The 15,508-nt window shown below is 52.2% G+C and overlaps 1 protein-coding gene across 4 annotated transcripts in view; it reads right to left on the bottom strand.

Moving 5' to 3' along the window:
- Positions 1-15,508, bottom strand: part of SLCO3A1 (solute carrier organic anion transporter family member 3A1) — a 317,750-nt gene that overhangs the window by 64,701 nt on the left and 237,541 nt on the right. For all 4 annotated transcript variants that reach the window (XM_047863495.1, XM_047863496.1, XM_047863497.1 and 1 more), the window contains exon 4: positions 10,313-10,576. In XM_047863495.1, the coding sequence (XP_047719451.1) occupies positions 10,313-10,576 (264 nt within the window). The remainder of the gene's footprint in view (positions 1-10,312; positions 10,577-15,508) is intronic.

Below are 15,508 nucleotides of genomic sequence, written 5' to 3'. Positions count from 1 at the left end.
GGGGGTCGGGGGCACGCGTCCTTGTCCACCGCCCTTCCCGGGACCTGATGGTACCCAGGGACGCGCTTGCTGTGGGCCTCAGTGGTGCTGCCCTGGACTCAGATATTTCAGCCCTTAGGCTCGCTACTGAAATTGGCCTTGGCCTTCTTTTTCTTTCATAACATTGCTGTCAATACATCACGGTTAATGCTCCCAAGAAGGGGAGACAGAGCCAATATGTGCAGCCGTTTGGTAATTATGACAGTGACGGCCAATGCTTGCCGGGCCAGCAGTGTCAGAGGGCCAACATGCTAAGGGTCCTTCATTTCACTCCGAGGGCTATTCCGGCAGGGTGGTCTCACCATCTCATTGCGGACACAAGGAAAGCAAGGCTTGCCTGAGCGGCTGCCAAAACCACTCTCCTGGAATGCAAAACTCAGGTCTGCCTCCTCTCCAGAACCCGCTTCTAAATCTTCAGGTCTCTGCATGGGGACGTGAGTCAACGGAAAAGCGGTTTTCTGAAAGAGAAGTCGTCACGAAACACCTCCCAGAGCGTAGGTCCCAGGAGCAGAAGAGAACAGGGCGGCGGAAAGAGCAGGGTGGGCCTAAGATACATAACAGCCTCCAGGTCACGACCAAATCCAAACGAAAGGGGACGGAAGAAGTAATGAAGAAGATGTGAATAGACACCAAAGTGGAGACATGACATTGAAGTCATGGTAGGGTACGTCCTAGAAAGTTTCCTGGCATGGCACAAATGTTTGGAGGTCACCAAGATGGGTCCCTTGTACCCCGTGCAGGCTGTCATCCGTGCACTAGTGTCCCCGGGACACCCCTGCCTGGGTCCTCCGGTCTCTCCCATGAGAGGAGCCACCTGCACACAGAGATGGGGCAGCTCCAATCCTAGATGTGGGCACTGTGCCCGGTGAGAGCAGATGCTTAATAAACGCAAGATGGTTGAAAGAATCCAATAAATAAACACACTGCAGTCTCAAAAGGTAACTGTCACAATCTCTTAGGAAACATTCACTGTGGAAACCGAGACCATGGGTCACATTCCACAGGCTCATGGGCCATGACGGAAGTGGGAATAAGTAGCTGATATGGCCATTTCCACTGCTGATTCTAGAAGTACCTACATCATTCCCTTGGGTGGGGTGGGGAGAAGTCCAGGTGGGAGGGGAAGCCTGGTGTCAGACAGCCTTCTGGAAGCGAGTGCCTACTATACTATGTACAGGCCCAAGACTGGCTGACTTGGGTTCATTGTGACCTCGTCGCTGCAGATGAGACTGTCCCCCAGGCTCTGTTCTGGGCTGTTGAGGGACCCAGGGGAGCTTCCTGGAACCCTCTCGTTGCCAGCTGTGAGACAAGCAGCCATCCGGCTTCCATTTACCCGTCTTTGGTAACAGGCCGAAGGTACCATGTCCCGTGGATGGAGAAGGTCATGGTTTGAGCAAACAAACAAGACGCCATCGGCACAGGAAACGAGGATTTAGACTAAAACCCAAGCATCCAATGGGTGTGGACTGGCCAGGGAAACCCAGAGCCAATCCTATTTTTCATTTTTAATTTTTTTAACGTTTATTTATTTTTAAGGAAAAGAGACACAGAGCATGAGCGGGGGAGGGGCAGAGAGGGAGGGAGACACAGAATCTGCAGCCGGCTCCAGGCTGTCAGCACAGAGCCCAACGCGGGGCTCAAACTCACAAACCACGAGATCATGACCTGAGCCGAAGTCGGACACTTAACTGACTGAGCCACCCAGGCGCCCCGATCAATCAGTTCTATTCTTTTTTAAATCCCCAGTTCCTCATAACACCGCCAAGAAAGCCCGAGAGAAAAAGATTAGTGGTGGGGGCACATTAGCTGGCTTAAGCCCAAGCACCCCCAGAGGCACAGCAATCTCCTGCAGCTTCAAATTGGTGACCCCCAGGAGGCTGAAGTCGGAAAAACAGCATGGTGAGACAGAGAAAGGCGCCTGGGACTCTGGAAGCTGTCTTAGATGCAACTGTTGCGTCTTTCTGTTGTCAGAGGGAGCAAGCAGAAAATGACTAAAGAAATAAAGAGCCTTTCGTAAGCAAAATGCCACTTTTGTAACTTCAGGCCAGCCCCTAAGAACCTCTCCGGGAGCATGATGCACCATATCAGCGATGGCATTTAGCATTCACGAAAACTCTGCCTGTAGGGGAACGCACGGCTGGAAAAAGAAAGAGCAGCGCTCACAAGAGAAATGGTGGATTTCGACACCCAAGTTGATACAAGTGCCCGTCTCTAAGCCCTAACGTTACCTCCTGAAGTGTTGCATTTACCACAGACCTTCTCAGAGCCTTCAATGTGCTAATGTCACTGTGGACCTCCCAAATGGGTCATGTCACACACTGTCCCAAGGTTATTTCATGCGAGGGTCTCCTCCCCACATTTCTTCTTATTTGCAACTGTTGCAGAAACAACTCTGATGGAAACCCCCCAAAGGACCCTCACCACCTCTTGTATTTGTTTTCAGTTGGGGTTTCACTTAGAATCGCCGGAGAGCTTTAAAGACATCCAGGTGCCTGGACCACCTCCATCTTCCCTAACGGACTCATGGAATCAGTCTCTGGGGGTGTAGCCGGACTGTGGGCGTGTTTCAAGAACCCCACAGGTGATGCTGAGTCAAACCCCTAGCTGGGAAACGATGGCTCCTAAAGTCCAGACACTTCAGAAGAGCAATGCAAACGGCCTCCATAATCCATTCATAATTTTACCGAAGACTTACTGAGTGGCCTCAGATACCGGGAACTCTGCTAGGTGCAGGAAAGGACACGGGACTGTATTCTACCACGACCTCTTCTAAGTCCTAGTCCCCAAAACCAGATGTTTCTCTCCCACCCCCATCTTGGACATTTTTTTAAAGTTTGTTTGAGAGAGAGAGTGTGGGCATGAGCAGGGGCGGGGCAGAGAGAGAGAGAGAGAGAGAGAGAGAGAGAGAGAGAGAATCCCAAGCGGGCTCTATGCTGTCAGTGCAGAGCCCGATGCAGGGCTCGAACTCATGAACCATGAGGTCATGACCCGAGCCGAAATCAAGAGTTGGATGCTCTCCTGGCTGAGCCACCCAGGCGCCCCTTGGGCATTTCTGCCCCCTGCCTCTGTTTGCACCTGCCCCCGGGCCTAGAAGCCTTTCTCCTCCCTCCACTCACAGGGATCCTGCTCACCCTTGCACATCAGGCTGAAATGCTACATGCTTTCTGCACCTGTCTTCAGGTCCTCCCTGTGGACTCAGTACATCCCTCCAAACCTCCTGCGATCCCCACCACCTTATATCCTTATTCTGGTAACATTTCCTAAAGGCCTGAAGAGTTTACCTGAACAAGAGAGTCCTGGGGTCCCATGGCATAAAACAACACCAGCCAGCTTTCCTCAGAGCTGGTTTCCCAAGGGCCTTTAATACTCGAATATAACCAGCTGAGTCTCCAAGAGGGTCACATAGTACACAGACATTTCCTCAGGCTTATTTGGCTACGTAACCTTCCTCGCTCCCCCCACGGATTTGTTTTTCCCTGAGCATCTCTGAGGACTCGTGTTCCAAGGAACCCCTGTTGGGAAATGCTGTCCTCTGGTTGTTTCCTTCCTTCTTTCCTTAAGAAACCACTCGTGGGGTTGCCATGGGGTGCCAGGCACCATGCTGGGTACTGTCACATGTTATCTCAGGTGCTTTCTGGAACAACTTGCATCCTGTTCACAGACATAACGCCCCAGCACATCCTCCACCAACGCTGGTCAGAACAGGAGGAAGCCACTGGCCAGACTGGTCCTGGGGACCTGCAGGCACGACTCCTGGGCACAGCAGCATGTGAACCACACAGCCTGGCACGGGGTTCCGAGCATTTGGGAGGGTGGGGATGGTGTCCTTGGCCACAGGATCAAGGAGGAAGATTTTAATGGGAAATCCACACGAGGGGAGAGCACATTTCTGGAGACAAATGGCATGATCAAAGAGCTCTCGGAACGCCGGCTCCTCACGATCACGTGATGCTCAAAGGCACAGGCCCCTCATTAAGGAGAACGTGGCAGAAGCTGGCTGCTAGCTGGAAGAGGATAGAGGAGGCCCGGCACAGTTCTAGAAGCCGGAGGCGTGAGCCGCATCCCTCCGCCAGGCTGGTACACGTGGGGCTCCTGCGGAACACCAGGAGAGCAGTGGGTGCGGAGGGCTAAGCACCCAGCCCCAGACCCAAACACCTGCCAGAGGAGTCGCACAGCCCAAAGTCACTGGGGCAAGTCCGCCCGAGCCACTGGGCCAGCAGCCCGTCTCCCACGTGGGCAGGTCACCTGTGGGTTGGCTGTGGCACTCAGCACAGGTAGAGCTCCCACTGAGTCTGCATCCATAGGTGGATCAAACACAGGCCAAGACCCTGGGAGGGGGCTGGGGGTGAGGACAGCTTGAAGGAAAGCAGCAGACTGCTGGGTGTGGCAGCGCACGTCCAGTGATCCCCGTATCCCCCCCGTTTATCAACAGTGCACCAAGCACCAATATCCAGGAGCAGGGGCAAAATAGAGGCAGGGCAGAGTAAGGGAATCATCACTCAGGCAACGGTAACGTTAGGACCATGACACGGAGAGCAACATGCCCGGGAGGGCAGGGAAATGTCCTTGGGGATGTGACTGGGAGCTGAGGCCTGATGACGGGACCAGAATTCCAGCCGAGGGAACGGCAAATGCGAAGTCTGGGGAGCAAGGGAGCCTGGGGATGGAAGCCGGTGAAGGGAGGCTGGCGTGGAGGGACAGGGCGGCAGTGGTGTGAGAAGAGGCTGCGAAGCCCCACGAAGGGCTCCACCTCTGTCCCTTTAAGCAGCAGGTGGTCACAGGATCAGACGCATTCTGCAACCCCTGTATTGTGCACACAGACCAGCGGGGCAGGGCCGACTGGAATGCAGGAGACAGCAGAGCAGGCCAGAGACGGATTCAGGTGGTAAAGTCAGCAGAGCCCAGGGATGGATGGCATTAGGAGGGCAGGAGGGTGGAGAAGGTAACAACGGGGGCAGATTTCATCTCCCCTGAAAGTCAAGGTCCCTTGGGGCTGAGCAAGTGGAACAAGCAAGGCCCCTTGGAGCTGAGCAAGGCCCCTTTGGAAGAGGAGCAAGTGGAACAGAGAGAGGGGACATTTCTCTGATGCAGGAAGGGTCTCCGTTCAATCAGCCCCAGGCTGACTCCCCTCTTCTTCTCAGGGCATTAACAGTCCAGTGAATCCTTGAGGAAATACAGCGGAAAGAGCTCAGGATCTGAAGTCCGGGCACCTGGCCCCATTCCTGGCTGCATCATCCCCAACACTGGCAACCTGGGAACCTAGTTTAACCCCAAGCTCTGTGGTTTGATGGCAGGAATGGAGATTAGTGGCATTCATCAGCCGGACTGTCGGGACCCAGTGGGAACTCCCTGCAAGTGCTTGGGAACTCATACACCATCCTCCGCGTTTTGGGGGTGGTTTTTAAGACTCTGAGCCTGAAGCCCCGCCCGAGCCCTGCCAGCTCAGCTGTTCCCTGCCATCACCCGGTTCATCTATTTTTCTGGGACAGGAAGAGGCCACTTGGCAGTCAGCATGAAGTGCACAGAGACAAGAGTGTGCAGCTTTTAACTGCTCCTCTCTGTCAGTGATCAAAGGCAGGGCTCTCTGCTCGGATTTTAAACCTCTGGAACAGTTACACTCATCCCAGCTAGAAAGCCCATCAGAGGGCTAGGATGCGCCAATGCTTACAGGGAGTGGGTTCCTCCCCTCCCTTTTAGCCTCTAGCCTTGTCTAGAAGACCCACTGTTTTAGGGTACACTGGTGCTGTTGCAAGCAGGGCTGGAGTTCAAGTATGCTCTGTCGAAAAGTCAGCTAGCACCTGCTGATGCCAACTTTTCCTTAAAGAGCGAGTCCATTTATTGCCCCAAGACGTAGCCTAAGACACGCACCGGAGGGGCACCTGGGTGGCTCAGTCAGTGAAGCTGTGCTAACAGCTCAGAACCTGGAGCCTGCTTCCAATCTGTGTGTCCTTCTCTCTCTGCCCCTCCCCTGCTTGCGCTCTCTCTTTCTCTCAAAACTAAACAAACGTTAAAAAAAAAAAAAAGAGGTGGCGCCTGGGTGGCTCGGGCGGTTAAGCGTCCGGCTTCGCTCAGGTCACGATCTTGCGGTTCATGAGTTCGCGTCCCGCGTCGGGCTCTGTGCTGACAGCTCAGAGCCTGGAGCCTGCTTCAGATTCTGTGTCCCCCTCTCTCTCTGCCCCTCCCCCGCTCATGCTCTGTCTCCAAAATAAATAAACACTAAAAAAAAAAAAAATTAAAAAAAAAAGAGGAGAGTGCCTGTTGTCTTCAAGCAACCAGACAGAACGTGATGGGGAAGGCGTATAGCATAAGGCTACTGAAGGAGCCGGGATCCGAACCATCAAAGCCCCTCTAGGGCAACTGACACCTGAGACAATTTCCAAATAAAACACAAACTACGGATGTGAGATTTAACACGCTAGCTGGTGATAACACTGTCCATCTGTCTGTAACAGCCCCCTGAATTCCTTCCTCCCTCTGGGTCTTGACTTTCCCAAATCGTTCCACAAACCCTGAGCATCTAGATCCAGGAGGCCACACTGTCCTGCCCACCACCCCTCCACTCCGCCCTGTCCCCCAGCTCTGGCATAGAGAGGAGGAGTGGACACAGCTGCGGACACAGAGAAGGTCGTGAGGGGGTGAAGAAAGACGAATCAGCAAAACGCTCTTAAGAACAAGGTTGGGCAAGGGAGGCTTTAGAGCCAGGGCACAAAGAAAAAGCTACTTGGTGGCACAAATGAGATGCAGAAACGTGTCTTGGGTTTGCAGACTCCCACCCAGGAAGACACTGGAGGCTCACAAACCCAAGCATTTGGTTGCCCACTGCCTGCTTTGTTAAACAGTGATGTGACAATCACTATAAGACGGGGACTTCTGGGCTGTGCAAGAAGTAACAGCTTCTCTACACAGTTAAAGACCACCACTCTGGGCTTTCTGTCTCTCCTCTTCTTATCAGGGTTGCAAACCCAATAATGGCCAACTTTGTTACAAAGAGACCCTCGAAGCCCACTTTTTGGGGGAGAGCACCCTGAACAATGAACCACAAGCCTGAACTCCTACCTCCCGGGAGCTTGGTTTCCTCATCTATAAACAGGAATAAGTGAAGGATCAACCAGACACCGTATGTGAAAGCCAAACGGAGTTAAAGCAACACGGCCAAGGTTGCCTGACTAGGAAGTGGCTGAGCTGGGTGTGAACCCAGATGAGCAGCCCCACTGCTCTCCCAGGAGTGGGGGGACTGTCCCAGGCCCAGGAGGGAAGAGGATGGGCCAGGTGCTCCTGGCACAGTGCCAGCTCTTCCCAGAGGCCTTCCCTATCTGCAAGGCATGGCCGGGGACACGGACAGATGGCTGGAGAAGAAACCCATAGGCAAGCTCAAATGAAACAGAGGAGGAGTTGCAACACATATATTTTTGGAGCAACGTTCATTCCTCCACGTACAATGCCGCTCAGTTCATCTGTACTCATAAATGTGCAGCACACTGCCAGGAGACCCCGGGGGCTTCCAAGGTTGCAAATAGGATCAAGAGTTTGGGAGCACCAGGGACACCACGTGGTGCTTTTGGAGGAAACGTCCATGTGGCTAAAACATCGTCTCGCGTGGAAAAAGGAAGGATGTAAACCACCATGGCCCCCCCGTCCACGTGCTGGCACATGTAAAACTTGTTTATTAGCATAACAGCTCCCATCACTGTATCCTGGCTCCTGGGGATTCTTCTAGACACGCTGCTTTCCTTTCCTGACATTCTTTAGGTCCATTAACAGACCTACTGCCTCTGGGAACTGTAATTCTAAATTAAAAATCATGAATTATTAGAAGTGGATCCCGTGCATGCACAGATCACAACCTGTGATCACTATGACCTATAGTGAGTCTCAGACCTGTCCACCCAACTACGTACTGGTCAGTTCAGCCATGGCGTGTCCAACGCTCACTTGGCCGTTGCTTTAACTCGGTCTTTTGCACGCCTCCCCCTGCTACGACGCAAGCTCTAGAATAGAAGCTTCCTAGGTTACTAGCACCGTGTCCCTGGAGCCTAATAGGGTCTCAACACATGCTGACGAAATTGAACAAATGGAGTCAATGAGCAACTAGATCATAACCCAAGAATTCTGAAGACGTGCCATCCCTCAGCCTCTGACGCAGGAGGTGGGCTCTCCCCTGCCGGTCTGCTGTATTTCTGTCGCCCCTTCAGTTGCTCGCTACTACAGTCCTTTGTATGTTAGGCTGCCTTTGCTGGCTTGCTGGTCTGTCCCTATGCTGGATGGTGAGTACTCGGATGGCATGATTGTGTCTTTTCATCTTTGCACCCCCAGAGATGAAAGTTAAGAGATTACTGCTGTAGCTCCTGCAATCAGAGCCCTTGCAATCAATCACCCTGGGACAAGGAAAGACCCATAAAGGCTGCCACTGCTCTGGTCGAGGATGTCCTCTGCAAGGCCACTCACGTCAGCCCTATTTATTCCTGCAGATGTGGTTACTGGGATATTCTGTGTGGCTGCCTGCACCATTAGGGCAACAGTAGGCATCTCCCTCTAACCAGCTGTTTGCGGGGGGAGGGGGGAGCTCTTCTGTTAAGATTTCTGAGGGCCCAAGTCAAGGTGCCCTCTGAGGACACAAAGTGGGTGGCCTTCTCATCTACCTATGCATTCTGGAACTCAGAGAGTTGGCTTTTAAGACCTTCTTTGGGCAATTCCATATTTCTACTTTGGTAGAAACGATTACAGAATATGGATTCAGACATAACATTAGGTTATTAATTAGTCTCATCTGAGGATTAACACAAATTCTTCCGATCCCTAATGAATAAGCACTATGAACAGTCAGTCTTCTGCAGGCAGTGGTTTAATTCTCCCGGCCACACTGTCACTTAGGAACGCAGCTACAACTGTGTACTTGTGGAAACGAAGCGTGGAGAAGTTAACGATCCCAGCTCTAGTGAACAGCCGAGTGGGGACCTGGGCACAGGGTGGCCTCAGCTCCTCCCCATGGCTCTCAAGCATCTCCAGAGAAGGTGCACTTCATTATACAAAAGATCGGTAAAGAGACTGTCACCTAGTTTCCTTTTTTTTTTTTTTGTTTTAACGTTATTTATTATTGAGAGAGAGAATGTGCAAGTGGGGGAAGGGCAGAGAGAGAGAGGGAAACACAGAATAAGAAGCAGGCTCTAGGCTCTGAGCTGACAGCAGCGAGCCAGGACATGGGGCTTGAACCCACAAACCGTGAGATCATGACCTGAGCCCAAGTCGGACACTTAACCAACTGAGCCACCCAGGTGCCCTGACTGTCACCCAGTTTCTAAACCCAGTTTCTGTCACCCAGTTTCTGACCACTGAAAGACTGTCGCTGCTGACAGGTGTTCCCGGACCCTGCAAAGAAGCGACCATCCACCTTCCTCCTGGCACAGCCTCAACGAGAAGGAGTGCCCCAGCCTTGCGTTTGCCTGCTTCGAAAACCCAGCAGGTTCTCTAGGGATCCCCTCGAAGGGCTCCTGTGACTCAAGGGGCCCTGCACAGACCTCGCAGTGGGGAGGGGGGCCGTGACGAACACCAAGCAGCTCATCCCCGTTTGCCTTGAAGAGACCCTACCAAATGGGGCAACAACCTGGGGGTGGGACGGGGTGGGGAGGGCTGCTTCTCATTCTCACTCCACATCACTGTGTGTGTCTCGCCATTCTGTCAGAAGAGATGTGTATTCTTTTCCTTCTATAAACAACTGGGAGAGCTTTGCCGCGTTCTCAAGTGTGACTCTGTTATTAAGACTGAGTTAATACTTCTTTCGGGAGGAACACATCTCTCACGAAGGGGATGGAGCGACTCGAAGGGAATGCACTTTGGATGTGGCTTTTGAAGAATGCCTCTTTCAGGCAAAGGAAGCCCTACTTCCAAGGTTCTTTCCTGCTCCAATGCGCTTGTACGCGGTGGCCTCAAAGACTCTGAGGGTTCCATGAGAGGTCTAGAACCTTCTTCCAACGGACATTTCTGTTTAGGATGCAGCAGGTGCTATGATGACCAGTGAGGGTCTCTGGTGAGGAGACTGGTCTGCTGCCCCTCTGCTAAGTGGTAGTTACTCTGCCTTTTGTTTTGTTTTGAAACATCAGGTTGGTTTCTCAGGGCTAAAGGGAAGCAGAGGACCAGAGAAAGCAAACCACGGGAACAAGCGTGGTGCTACCTCAAGCTCCCCGGCACCCAGTCCTGACGGTGAACCTTCCCCACAGCGGCCTAGCCCCGCCATTACTCTGCCCCCCGCCTCCCGCCACGTCCAAGGCGCTGCTACCTTTCAGCTGCTGAAAGCAGGAGGCGCTGCTGTCCGGCTCCAGGGGGTGCCTCAGGACCCCGTTGCTGGGCTTGGGTCTCTCGTACTCTCTTTCGGGGAGCATGGCCTGCTCGCTCTCCATGGCAGGGTCTGAGTGCGGGGGCAGAGACTGTGGAAACCCGAACATCAAGAGGGAAGAGAAGAAGAGTAAGGCACCACAGAGCAGAAAGCCGCCCCACCAGGCTCCGATCCAGCGGGGGTCATCCGGGGTGATGTCCAGGTTACCTGCAACGAGAAAGAGCAGTGAGGAGGAGGGGCCGCGGCAGGGCCGGGACCTGGCTGAGCTTTCGAGTCGGCTGCACAGACAGGAGAGGGCTCTGGAAACGGCCTGGGGTTGGGGGCGGGGGGGTGCGCGGAAGGGGGGTAGCGGGGACTGGAGGCCACACAAATCTGCCTTTTGTTCCACGTCAGTGCTTCTGTTTCTCCCAAAGCTGAAGGCTGATGGCTTTCCCTCCTTAATTTTCTTGTCTCCTCTGTGTTTCTATCAGTCTAAACAAAAACAGTGAGAAGCCAGACACCCTCTGAATTAAGGCTGGAACTGACTGGCTAGGCAGAGCTGCTGAGGTGCACGGACGAACGCACGAAGGCACACAAGCATTCACGGTCAAGGGTCTATTTTCACTACGGATGCTCACCGGCACCCCTCAAGCAGCAGCTCATCTGACAGGCCATCCCACACCCCACGCCCCATCTTAAATCGGGTTCCCAGATCACAAAGTGGCGGGGGCGGGGGCACAGAATGAAATCCAGAGCCAGGGAGACCTGGAGTGAAACCCTGCTGCTCGCTTCTCACCGCAGGACCCCAGGCTGGTGATTTGAACCCTCTGTACCTCGCTGACTGACCTGCGGGATGATGAGGAGGAGGACAGTACCTTATGGAGTCTGTGGGGAAGATCAAATGAGCCACACCAGATATAAAGTGCTCAGCAGAGTCCTTGGCAACGTGCGTGGGCGTTTCAATGGCGTTAGCCCAATATTTACAGCCGGGGTCCTGTTACCGAACTGCCAGTGGACAGGTTCATTCAAATCTTGATGGTGGCCTGTGGCTTGGGCAGTCCTTTATTAGAGAGCTCTGCAGGGCTTAAAGGCAGTGCGCACGTAGTACGGCTGTCTTGTGCTATTACTTCTGTGATTCCTTCTGTGATTCCCCAGCTGAAGTCATGAAGACATAAACTATAGCTTACCCCTCGGTAGATTTTCTTTTTTTGGGGGGAGGGGGGTCTTTCTCTACAACTGCTTTTCATAGAGCACTCCCAGATGAGCTGCTCAGAAATGTCTCTTTGGTGATAATCCCATGCTTCTGGAGCCCAGAAGGAAATTCTTGGAGACAGGAGCATGGCATATGAGCTAAGAGCTAACAGGGCTGCAGGCCTGGACCAGATGGGTGGACAGGCTTGGGAAGAAGAATGACCACAGACACCGGGTGAGCACTTCACCATTGGCAAAACTCTCCCTGAAGACTCGTCAGTTCCTGCTAATGAAAATCCCAGCCATCATTTACTGAGGGCTTGCTCTGCACCAGGCAGCACGCAGAGTGTATTTTTTTTAAATGTTTATTTACTTTGAGAGAGAGAGAGAGAGAGAACACACGGAGTAGGGGCAGAGAGAGAGGGAGAAAGAATCCCAAGCAGGCTCTGTGCTATCCAGCTCAGAACCCAACGTGCGGCTCGAACTCACAAATGGTTGAGATCAGGACCTGAGTCGGAATCAAGAGTTGGATGCTTAACCAACTGAGCCACCCAGGCGCTCTATGCAGGGTGTATTCTTACCTGTTCTGACCAACCCTCCCCACAACCCTACAAGGTAGAGTCTTCTATGATCCCAATTTTACATAGACAGGAACATCGAGGCTTAGAAAGTTTAGGTACTCTGCCCAAGTTCACAGAGCTGAAGACTGGGCCACAGGCATCCAGATGCCAAGGGCCATGCTCCTTTATCACTTTGCTACACGGCCCCTCTGGACTGCCTAAGACTTTGTTTTGGGCTCCCTGAGCGGATGATTAATTCCTGCGCTTTGTGCAATGGGCCGAAGACCACCAACTTTGTCGGCAGGTGGTGAGTTGGCCTTTACAGCATTGGTGGTCTCTCTTCTGGAGGCTTTGACATCAACCCAGCAGCTGCATCTAGGGCACTACAAAGGACCAGATGCTTTTGCGTAGCTGCATGTCAGAGAAGAGAAGGGTATAAGCTTTGGCAGGCTTAGGGGTGAATCACAGTCTTGCTGCTCACTAGCATGGGATGCTGGGCAAGCTACTTACCCTCTCTGAGTCTTAGTTTGATCATTTGCAAAATAAAGCTGACATCCACCCAGATGGCTTGCAAGGAATAAAGGTAATGAGCAAGAATCACTTGAAACATAGTAGGCTCTTAGTATATGGCAGATCCTATTATTTCTACTTATAAGTGTATATTTACAGGAACGGGAATTTCAAGAAACAGGTTTTTTAAAATATTTGAGAGAGAGAGAAAGAGAATGAATGAGTGGTAGAGGGGCAGAGAGAGAGAGACAGACAGACACACACACACACACACACACACACACACACACACACACAATCCAAAGCAGGGTCCAGGCTCTGAGCTGTCAGCCCAGAGCCCAACGCAGGGCTCGAACTCACGAACCGTGAGATCATGGCCTGAGCTGAAGTCGGACACTCAACCGACTGAGCCACCCAGGTGCCCCTGAAACACATTATCTATCTATCTATCTATCTATCTATCTATCTATCTATCTATCTATCTAAGTATGGGAAAGCTTTCAAAAGGCACGAGGAAACCCAAGGTGATCTTCAAAGCATCTTTATGCAAACGAGAGAAGAGAGAAGAAGTCAGACTGCCTCCGGTAGCTGAGCAGGAAGGATTGTTTCCACCAGTCACTTACAGTGTTTCTTCACCAGCTGCCAAGCAATGAATGAAAACAAAAGACGTAAAAAGGGAGCCCTGGTATCTCCCTCCATTGTCAATGGGCTCCATAAACGGGGAATTGAAAGCTGGCAGATGTGAGCCAGCAGAGAGAGAGAGAGAGAGAGAGAGAGAAATCCTGGCAGTTGTTTAGGGGGAACAAAATTAGTAGCACGTAGAGAGTCATATTTTAGTTAGGAAGTTAGGGAGTCTCTTCTATGTGTGAGGAAATATCCCAGGGAGAGGGGCTATGGTAGGGAGGCGGATGTTTATGTGCATGTGTCAACTCGCTCCCTGTAGGTATGCGCACGTGCATGGAAAGCCAGCATTTGCTCATAATTTGTAAGACAGGGAAGAGTATGTGACGTGTGTCAGACCAAGGCCTGCCTGTTACACGCGCCGGGGTGGGGGGTGGGGAGGGATGTAGGAAGGCGTGGTAGGGCGGCAGGGTTTTGTAGATCTAGGAAAATCATAGTTGACCATTTTCGGAAGTACTGATTTTTTTTTTCCTCCCCTCTCCATCTCAACTATCCCGAGCACTGTGGCAGAGAGAGAAAGAATCTTCTGAGAAGAAACCACTCAGCTTTGGAGCATGCTGCCCTCAGGTCCAGGTTGGGGGTGGAGTTTTAGTCCCAATTTTTTCGTGGTTCACAGGAAGACGATGCTGGAACCCAGCCTGAGACAAGTCCTTGCTGAGGCACCTCCTGAGAGGGGACGGGGGAAATCCCTCCCCACCTGCCTGCCAGTCACCGGTCAGCAGAGGCCAGCATTACCAAAGCTGACGGAGACTTGTCTATGTCAGCTGGCAAAGAATGCGGTGGTAGATGTTACCGAGGTCTTCGTTCAGATCTCCTCGTCTGAGAACACGAGGATTACATCTCCCTTGGGCGTAGTCAGGCACCACAGAACTCTGTCATTGAAATGTGAGCACGGGGACACGTGTCACTTCCGTGGAGAACCACAGGTGAGCCGGCACCTGACTTGCCATGCTCTTTTGCCCTGCCTGATCATAGAAGCACATGAGATCCTCCGGGGATGGTACCCGAGGTAACGAAGAGCAGACGCACGGAATATACAGCACGAACGAGAAACAAACCTTTAGTGTTACTAAGCAACTACGATCTTGGAGGTGTTTGTTACCACAGCAGAACCAAGCCTACCCTGACTAGTACAAAAGGCTTATTAGGAAATAAAAAGTCATGCTCTTTAGGAACAGTGATCCTGGGAAGGCTTGAAATAGTGAAGTACCATTTCGGGTACAGGGGAGCAATGGGGTGAAAACCTCTTTGCTTTTCTTGCAATTTGGCCCCCGTGGAGTATCTGGATCTTATTTTCTTCTTCTTCTTTTTTTTTTAAGTTTATTTATTTTGAGAGAGAGAGAATCCCAAGCAGGCTGCACGCTGTCAGTACAGATCCTGATGCAGGGCTCGATCTCACTAACGGTGAGATCATGACCTGAGCTGAAACAAAGAGGTGGACACCTGACTGACTGAACCACCCAGGCGCCCCTGTAGTGTCTTGATCTTAAAACAAATACAGCAGGGTCAGCTTTTTCTGGAAGACTGTGGTCAGTAAGATGTCCAGAACAAAACCAAGAAGCACCCATCTGTCTCGTTTACTTGATATAGCTCATTGCCAATGAAACTGCAACCGTGAAGAAAAAAAGACACTGGAAAGAATGGGGTGGAGACAGTATCCCAGGCTGGGGGAACAGCCCGAGCAAAGACACGGCATCCTCAGGGGACTCTGAGCAGACTAGCTATGCTCTACCCAGGCACTCTTCAGACCCTTGGCCATTCCAGGAGTGGACAAGTGAAGCAAAGCATCGCTGTGATGGAGAGGTCTGCCTGCCAGGAGATCGGCACAGTCCAGGCCTGCCTTTGCCTCGCTGCCTGTAGGCACGAAGGGTTTCTGCTTTACAACAGCCATTTGTTTCTAACCCTGCCGCGTCTTAGAATCCAACACCTGGAGTGTCTTTGTGGTTTCGTCGGGTAGGCTCAGCACGCTTTTGGCAGTGTTTAGCTTCCTCTGTTGAAGGTCATGTAAACAGATGGGGCTGAGATTGTCTCCCACTTCTGAGGACTGCTACCATTGTAGGTACGAAAGAACAGTCACTGGGAACAGAGGCAAACCAGTTTAAGACGAAGCAAACAACCAAACCAGCCCATGAGGACACCCGAGACTGTGAGAAGAGCAGGTCAAAGCAAATTTGGGACATTGACTTCTTACTCTCAGGCCACGCTGATGGGTAAGTGA

The sequence above is a fragment of the Prionailurus viverrinus genome, chromosome B3 (assembly GCF_022837055.1).
Source record: "Prionailurus viverrinus isolate Anna chromosome B3, UM_Priviv_1.0, whole genome shotgun sequence".
Taxonomy (NCBI): Eukaryota; Metazoa; Chordata; class Mammalia; order Carnivora; family Felidae; genus Prionailurus; species Prionailurus viverrinus.
The sequence above is the reverse complement of the archived record's forward strand: the minus strand, read 5'-3'. Positions and strand labels throughout refer to the sequence as shown.